Here is a 9152-nt window from a genome sequence, read left to right as displayed (position 1 = left end):
ACACACTTTCTCCAGCAGCCACTAAAGCATTTCCCAATTTGCAGAGAGCAGCCGGCACAGCCCTGGCTGAGCAGGCTCTCCCACAGGCTCTCCAGCAAACCACTGCTCCTCCAGTTCCTGTCCAATTCCCAAAGCCATCTTTTCCCTGTAAGGCCATCTTCCCAAGCTATCCCAGTGGATTATATATCTGTTCCAAAACTTAAGTTATGTCCAGGAAAAATTAATGGGAAAACCCAAGTTTTAGGTCAGCATGCGCAATAGCAAAGGGAGCTGCAGTGTCTGAGCTGACAGCTCCCTGTGCCCTCAGTTTAGCAATGCAATAGCCAGACTTCACTCTCTAAACAGACTGCAGCAAGCCAACCAGGACTCAAAGCAGCTGGTAAGCATGATTTTTTTTTTCCTCCCTCCTTACTAAGTTCACGAGTTTCTCTTCTTTTGTGCTGAATTGGACAGACTTTTCTGTTTGCAAAAGGTTTTCTTTCTCAGAGTTATTCTCGTAATAGCCAGACAGTATTTTAAACCAAGAATAGCTGATCTCCATTAGATTCATACTCCCCTTTTTGGAAACACTATTTAGAGAACAGAACTCCTAAATCAAAAAGTATTCAACAACAGTGAGAAACTGCATGGCTGTAACAGTGAATATTGCACTGGCACCTTTCGATTCACCTCTTTCCTCAAAGACTCCAGGGAAGATTGGGTTTGTCCAAATCTCCCAGAGTGGCGCCAGTTCCTCACCAGAAACCTGCACCACCCACATTTAAGGTGTGAGCCCTCTGGAACATCAGCAAAAATTACACTATGAGAATTACAAAAAGAAAAACTTTTGACGTAAGCCAAAGCCCTGGTTAATACCCTTTGGTAAATACCCTTTCCCTTGAGGGAAATTCTCCAGTGGGGAAACAGATGGACTTTTAAGTCTGTTTTGTGCAGAAGGATGTGGGGACTTGGAGTATATAATTTTTGATATGGTGCAATCTGAAATTTAAATTCTGAATTATTATGTAGCCCTTAGGAATGGCATTGTTCTCACAGATGCTACAGTGGTTTCTGCTGATAAATGAATAAGCTTCATGTAACAGATATGTGCCTTTAATACAGCAGCTGCCAAGGCGATCCCTGAAAGCCACCAGCAGCACAGAGCTCATCTATTTCTTGTTGATCTGTTTCTTGTCCAAAAGGTACGACTGACATTCAAATATAGCAGATTATGTCATGTTAAACTGATGCTAAGCATCAGATGGAAAACCAGAAGGAAATGGGACAGACCAAGTAAAGAGATGTCACTTCTAAACCAGAGCTTAAGCTCAGATCTGGTAGACACAGCTTAAAACTTCCCCTTTGTAAGATATACTTATGCCAGAGAACTGCTTGGCTTCTCGAGCACAGAAATCACCTGAGCTTGAGTTAGACTGTGGGGATAGAAGATGTTCTTTCCTTGCAATCACAGCACTTTTCTCCTGCGCAAGGAGGGCACTGAGTGTGTGATGTGTGCTCTGATGCTGGGGAGGGCATGGCTCTGAGCAGGCTGGCCAGGCAGCCCCCAGAAAAGCTTCTGCAGCCCTGCTTTGGCCCCTCACACCTGCACTGCTGGTGGCCTTACAGGAGGGGTTCTTTTGCACCAGGAGAAGACCTGGATGTGGGGCACATCGCTAAAGTTGAGTTCTAGGCAGGGCACCAGAAAGCAGAACTAACCCCAGCAAAATCACCAAAACGCAGCTCAAGAAACACAATTTTGAGCCACATTTCTATGGGTCACCACCATGCTTTAGCACAGTTAGGTGTCCCCAGCAGCCTGTGCTGGTTTGGAGGGGTAGTGCATGAGCTGGAGGGGACCCAGGCAGGGGGGACAAGGGTCCCACTAGGGCATGGCAAGGTGTGATCACTGTGCACACCTTGCTTAGCAAACCAAGCCACTTTCAGGATTTACAGACATCAGCTTCACTGCTCCATGCTGGTCCCTGGGCAATCACTACCTCCCTTGCTGCAAGGGGATGTTTCTTTTCCCAAAGTACAGGGCCACAGGAGCACTGCCTAAGGGGCTCAGGCTATGCCCACTGCACCTCACAGCACCCTCAGCCCCAAAACTGCCCCCAAGGCAGGACACTGCCATCTCAGAGTGCTGGGTGGCTGCTGGAGCCTGGCTGGGTGGGCACAGATTTGGGAGTTTCCTGATTTTAGGTGTTATGCACTGCCCACAAAAGCCATTAAAGAGAGCTTTTAATTTTGTTTTTTTCAAAGCCCCTTCAATATCTTCAATATAAATACTTTTTTTGCAAGAATAACTGAAATCATGGCAACCTCTTTGTTACTGTTGTGGTTTAACCCCAGCTTGCAACTGAGCCCCACAGAGCCACTCGCTCACCCCTGCTACAGCAGAATGGGAGAAAGAGAATTGCACTGGTAAAAGTGAGAACACTCATGGGGAGAGATGAGAACAAATTGAAATAAAATAGTAACAATAACAATAAGAAATTGTAATGGAAAGGAAAATAACAAAGAGAGAAAGACAAGTGGTGCAAATGAAGACAGATGCTCAGCACCAACTCACTGATAACTGGCCAGCCCCCGAGGAGCAGCCTGGGGCCAGCCTTACCCCTGGTTTAGAGCTGAGCATGATGCCATGGTTTGGAATATCCCTTGGCTCAGCTGGGCTCAGTTGTCCTGGCTGTGTCCCCTCCCAACTCCTTGTGCACCCCCAGGCTCCTCACTGGTGGCGTGAGGAGCAGAAAAAGCCTTGATGCACTTGAAAGCACTGCTCAGCAATAACAAAACCACCCCTGTGGCATCAGCCCTGTGTTCAGCACAAATCCAAAACACAACACATGGACAAAGAAAATTAACTCTGCCCCAGCTAAAACCAGCACATTTCTTCAGCTCCTTTTGAAGCAATTACACCAGAGCTAATAAGACATTATTTAAAATATGACGTTTGAATAGCTTGCCCAGGAAAAGCAACCCTGCAAAGAAATTGCTCCAAAATATTATTTTTCTTGAAAATTACAGAGCTAAGGGACTCTAATTGCCATGCTGTTGCTCACTTTTTATTGCCTATTATGCCACTTACAATGCTCCTAACAGGATACCTTTACTGTTCCAGAGTATAAACCCTGCCCAGGGAGCAGTATCACACAACAATGGTCATTTTAAAATTATTTTGTGTTCTAAAAGCCTGACTCAAAGCCCACCAGGGGCTGGGAGCATAGGACAAAGCCAGGCTGGCTGCAGGGTGTCACCACCAACCTGGTTTTGGGCAGCTGCATTAATTGCTCTGACCAGCAAAGCAGCCAGATTAAAGAGAAATGCAACCCTACAGTGCCTAAACACTGCACAATTTGTCTTCCCATAATCAAAAAACAATTCAGATGGAAAAAAACCTCCAGTATCACAATTTCAAATTGTGGCTCAGGGAGGCTGGGAAGCCTGGCTGTGGTTTCTGTTCATGTTAGATAGATCCAGATGAGCAGGGTGTATGTGCAGTGAGAACCCACCCCTGCCTGGGAGGCTGTGGAGGGTTTGAGACAACTCTGCCAGCCCCGTGCCTCCCATCAGCTGCTCACTCACCCAGGCAGGAGCCAGGGCTTTTTGTGGCTAATTGAGCAGAGCTTTGCAAGGAGATCTGCCGCAGATACCCTGGCATGTGCTGTGCTGGGTGCTGAAACATCTGTGCCTTGCACAGAGCCCGAGAGGGCTGGGGGGGTAGCTGGTCGTTGCTCCTCTCTGCTCTGGCTGAGCCCCAGGGGCCCATCTTGGCTCATGGAGCTCACACCAGCAGCACAAACTGCTTTCCTTCAGATGGACCGACTGAAATTTAGTCTTCTGCGCCTCTCTGTTATTTGGGGGAGGTGGGAAGAGTGTTCACTTTTTTTCTCTATTAACTTTTAAAGTTAACAAAGCAATTATCCACATCAGGAACCAGCAATGAGGGGCCTGGCAGGGTTCCTGCTGTGCTCGTGGCTGCTGCTGCTGGCCCCCCACTCCACAGGGGTGGCTGCCCAGGAGACCCCCCAGCCTGACCCCAAAATGCCGTGTGCCAACTGGATGGGAGGAGCACCCGGCTACCCTGGCCACAACGGTGCCCCCGGCCGGGATGGGAAGGATGGAAGAGATGGACTCAAGGGAGATAAAGGAGATGAAGGTTGGTGAGGAGCAGGTGGTATGTCATTGCTCAAGTCCCAGTCCCTGTCCCAACAGGTTCCATGTCTGGTAGGTCCTGATCTTTATCCATATGGCTTTTGATTATCTCTTGGGGTGGACATTCCCAAGTCAAAGAGTTTGGTGTGGGTTTTTCTCCAGTTAATGATGTTTTTTCTGATGTGCTGCTCTCAGCAGCTCTGCACACAGCCACGGTGGTGGGTGAGCAGGGTTTCCACTCTCTGCCTCAGCCCCTGGGGCCTCTTGAGATCCCTGAGCCCTTCCTCAGCTCAGTGCTGAGCAGGGCTCACACCACAGCCCCCTCTGCACTTCAGCAGCAGCTTCCAACACAGTGCAAGCGCAATTCCCAATTTCCACTCTGTCCCGCAGGTCCTGCAGGTCCCAAAGGTGAACCAGGCCCAGTAGGGAGCCGAGGCTTTCCCGGACCTCCTGGATCTCCTGGAATTCCTGGAATCCCAGGGCAGAAGGGCAAAGATGCTTTTGTGCAGCGCTCTGCCTTCAGCGTGGGGCTGACGGAGCACAGCCCGGCCCCCAACGTTCCCATCCGCTTCAGCAAGATCTTCTACAACGAGCAGGGCCACTACGACCCCAGCACGGGCAAGTTCCTCTGCAACGTGCCTGGCACCTACTTCTTCTCCTACCACCTCACTGTGTACCTGTCAGACGTCAAGGTCAGCCTCTACAGGAAGGACAAGGCCGTCATCTTCACCTACGACCAGTTCCAGAACAACAACGTGGACCAAGCCAGCGGCTCCGTCCTGCTGCACCTCAGCTCCGGGGACGAGGTCTGGCTCCAGGTGTACGGGAATGGGGACAAGAATGGGGTCTATGCTGACAACCTCAATGATTCCACCTTCATGGGCTTCCTCCTGTACCCCGACCCAGATACCTACTGAAGTAGGGGGTGCTGTGTGGAAAAGGAGGAGGTGGCTTAGCCCCAGACGTGTCCTGGGGCACTGGCGCTATAGCTCTAATGTATTTACCAAAAAAATTGCCTTTTGCCAAGAGGGGACCCTTTCTCCTGTGAAATCACTGAGGTCATACTAATACTTCCATGGAACCAAGAGTTCACTCCTACCTCTGCTCTTGCTTTCCTGTGGAAACCTCAGCCCACAGTCAGATACCACTCCTGTCATGTCATGAAAAACTCTCAACATGGCTTAACCTTCCTTTAAATTTAGAAGTGAGAAGAGAAAAATTGGTTGCATTTAAGTGTGACATTCTAAATTTCTCTTTTTTAGCCACCTAAATCCATTTAAACCAATTGTAGAAATTTTACTTTTCAGCTGGAACAGATGGCTCAATTTTTTGTAACTCCCACTTCTTAGGGCCTTTGACTTCCACTCCTGGTTTGTTGTCTCCCTTTTTTCAGCCTAGATCTTTGAATGTATTCAGGTTATTAACATCCACTGATTTTAATCCTTTGATTTTATTTTTATGTTTATTCCCTATTGTTATCTCTAATGCAGACAGCAGGCTGCTTTAGGGCAGGGATCTTCTCTTGGGGTTTATCTGAGAAGCCTTTTGAGCACCAGTGAGGCCACACAACAAAAGCAGCCCATTGACTGTGTGGTTTTGGGGGTTCTGAGGTGATCACAAAGATCCTGTCCCATCTCCCCTCTACACAGCTCCCAGGTGCAGGCAGAAGTTGAGATCTATCAGCTGTGTGTGTCCTTTTCCAGGCTCTAAGTGTGCCACAAGCCATGGTTTGCCCACCAGCTGGGCACAGCTTTGGGTGGTGTTGAAGGATCCCATGTGGAGTGGGCTCCTGGGATGAACACCCCCATCCCTGCCCCAGCTTTGGGCAAAGTTACCTGCATGCAGAAGAGTGTTAGGGCTGGAATTAGTGTCAATCCCATCAAACTGCTCCCCAAGGAGCTTGCTTGACTTTTAGCTAAAAGAGGATTTGATGATTTCTCAGATACATTCAAAGAGAACTCCTGCTACTGAGCTTCAGAGCCAGCTAACACAGAGCAGAGCTAATGCAGTATCACAAGCACAAAACGGCTTTAAGAGCTTCAGCTGAAATTACTTGCAACATCATTTTCCACACTCCAGTGAATTACCACACTGCAAATAAAAAACAATAAAAAGCTCTCTCAATGAGAATGTCTCCACTTTTTTGTGTGTGTATTGTTGGGAAGGGCTTGAAGAAGGGGATATACTCCTAGCCTCACCAGGCAACCCAGGAAATCCTTTTTTTATTTTTTTTTTCAGCAAGATGGGGACACCATAGGCTGGCAAACACAGGGCTATCCCCCTTTTGCTTTCTCAAGAAACTCCACACTCTGAATTTCATCAAGGCTTCAGCATCTCACCACCTTACACTGTATTGCATTCTTTTGGGGTAAAATGAGCTCTGGTTTTCACACTTTTTCCCAACCAAATTCCCTGAATCCAGCCTAAATGGCCATCCAGAGCCAGGGCCTCTGGTGGCCCTGAAGGCTCCAAGCACTCAATTTAGAAAGGGTGAAACTGGTGCTCAATCTGGTCATGCTAAATTCAGTCAGCTGGGAAAAACCCTGCTCTTATTGTGGGAATTTATTGGGAGGGAACAGGGCAAAGGTTAACAAAGCCAGAAATCCATTAAAAAAAAAGAGATTTAAAAATGCAGCATTTGCTGGATCAAATGGTGTAAGAGGCTTAAATTGAAAGGAGCAAGTCAGAGCTCTTGCACTGTTTTTCTCAAATGTTTTCAGATGGATCTTCAGAAGGCAGGGAAAATTGAATCAGCCAGAGTACTAAGAGGCATTTGGGATAAACATTAGGAGGCTATACAAGTTTAAAGACCAGTTCCCAAGAGGGAGCCAGAACAAATTATTGCTTTCTTTGCTGCCATGCAGCAGGAGCAAACATGCTTACAGCTTTATCCACAACACCAGTACTCAGGCTCAGACCTTGGGAAAAATGTTAAAGAAAGTCATTAAGGCAGTTCCATGTAGTGACTCTTCCCCCCTTCTCACAGACACAAACACTGAACTGCAGCTTCACCAATGCCAGGAGAGTGCCTGTACTGCCCCTGTATGTCCCAGCCTGGCACCTCAAAGCCCAGCAAACAGCAGCCCAAGGCAAACACCCACCATGGAAACAGGGCTCAAAGCCCTCCCTTCAGGGACTGGGACTGTTTTAAGAAGCCTTTCACCTCAAATCTCTGTAAGATTCTTGCTCAGCTCAGACCAGCACTTTCCCAGCAGGCACCAGATTCCAGTTTAAGCCACCTCCCATCTCTCCTAGAAGGCAACTGCTCGCAGCAGAGACTCAGTCCATCCAGGAAGCAAGCACAGACACAGGACAGGCAGAGAAGCACCTCTGCCCCCCTGCAGCCCCACAGCTCCCTTTGCCCCCTGTCCCTGCCTCCTGAGGGGTCTGCATGGGGGTCTCAGCCAGCCCAAATGTTCTGACAAGCTTTGGGAGCAGCAGCTGAGCATGGCCACCCATCACCCCGGGGATCCTGATGGACCAGCAGCTCCAAGTTCCTGCATGTGGGGTGGAGATCAGACCTGCACCTCGCCAGCTCTGCCACCTCAGGGGCACATGGCCAGGCTGAGCATGGGCAGGGAGCTGCAGGGCACCGTGCTGGCCTTGGGCTGCCTTCAAGGAAGAACTGCAGGTGGGGTTTGGGGGATAATGAGGTGTTGGAACCCAGCACATCCCTCTGGGTGTCCAGAGCTGCCAGGACCCTGCCAGGGGGCTCAGAGACCCTGGCACACAGCCCAGAACACCTGTGGGTTTGATTATGACCCATGGAGCAAATTACCAGCTTTGTATGGAGACCTGAAAGCCACAGAGGTTTAAGTAGTGTAAAAATAAAATTATCACTGGGTGAAGGGGTAGATTTTGGGGTTTTTAGAATAGGGGTTCTGGGAACAAGATGGAGGGACTTGTCCAGACTTTCTTCTTCTCTACCTCCATCTTCTGCTGTGATGGTGGCACTTTGGGATTGGTTTAGAGTAGAAGCTCACTGTCTAACATATGTGATAGGTATTGGAAAGTAATTGTAAATATGTTATCTGTAGTTTGTAGTATAAAGAGATAACACCGCCCCGGGGGCAGGCAGAGTGCCTCTGTCTGTCCTGCTGAGCGGACCTCGGCTGGACAGGAGAAAAATTTTTACAGATAAGATCCAATAAACAACTCTGAGACTGAGAACTGAAGAGCTGTGAGTCATTCTTCGAACGTGCAGCCCCAAACAGAGACTGTTCATGTGTCTCGGGGCTGCAATAAACTGCAGAACTCCTGAGAATGAGGTCCTGGGGGATGGGCACAGGGGAGTTCCTAAGGAATCCAGCCTTCTTCCACTATGGAGTTGTGGTTTTACTCTCACTCCATGCTTCCTAAACCCATGGGAGGGGAAAACCTGGCCAGCACAGGCACATCTCCAAGGCCTGGGCTGGCTCCTGAGGATCACCCTGCATTGAACACACAATTATCTTGTAACAAAAGAGCAAACACGACACTGGCATGCTGAGAGGGCACTGAATCACCTGCTCTCCAACAAATTTAAATGGTTTAGTTTGTGGTTTTTAATCAATCCTGACAGCAGACGCCTTGTACAAAGTTATGTCTCACTATTTACTGCCTCTCTGGCAGGTTTAAAAGGATGCTTTTCCCTTTAGAAGCTAATGTACTCTAAGAGGCAGAAAGCAAGAACATTCCCCAATGAAAGATTGAAGTCACTGCATTAACAATTAGGGAGAAATAACATGAAAAGCTGAAGACAGCTGGAGACAGCTAGAGAGACTGACCAGTCTCATCCAGCAGGGAAACCATCTGTGAAACCATCCACAGCCCTTTCAAACACAATTATAGGCTGGTCCTAATTGTACTTCAACCCCATGTAATCACTTGTGCCAGTAGTTAATTGGAATACAAATAACAGATGCACTAAACCATGAAGAGCTACAAGAAAAAGATAAATTGCTTGCAAGACTTGCATTGCTGAAGTATAAACTCACTAGAGGGTTTTCATCATGGAAGCAGGCAGAGGGATTAGGATC

The 9152-nt window shown here is 48.3% G+C and overlaps 1 protein-coding gene across 1 annotated transcript; it reads left to right on the top strand.

Moving 5' to 3' along the window:
• Positions 1-308: 308 nt before the first annotated feature.
• ADIPOQ (adiponectin, C1Q and collagen domain containing) lies at positions 309-5051 on the top strand. Its single transcript, XM_054282779.1, has 3 exons — positions 309-379; positions 3913-4138; positions 4525-5051. Exons 2-3 carry the CDS (start codon positions 3922-3924, stop codon positions 5049-5051), a joined length of 744 nt encoding a protein of 247 aa, XP_054138754.1. The 5' UTR covers positions 309-379; positions 3913-3921.
• Positions 5052-9152: the final 4101 nt, after the last annotated feature.

The sequence above is a fragment of the Melozone crissalis genome, unplaced genomic scaffold (genome assembly GCF_028551555.1).
Source record: "Melozone crissalis strain CALT ecotype California unplaced genomic scaffold, PUWL_Pcris_2 ptg000034l_1, whole genome shotgun sequence".
NCBI lineage: Eukaryota > Metazoa > Chordata > Aves > Passeriformes > Passerellidae > Melozone > Melozone crissalis.
Note: the sequence above shows the minus strand (reverse complement) of the source record. Positions and strands in the feature narration are given on the sequence as shown.

Excerpts from the sequence above, each read along its gene's own strand:
- ADIPOQ (XM_054282779.1), top strand. The coding sequence starts at position 3,922 with ATGAGGGGCCTGGCAGGGTTCCTGCTGTGCTCGTGGCTGCTGCTGCTG. Across the intron at positions 4,139-4,524 it reads GGGAGATAAAGGAGATGAAG|GTCCTGCAGGTCCCAAAGGT; the intron begins GTTGGTGAGGAG and ends TCTGTCCCGCAG.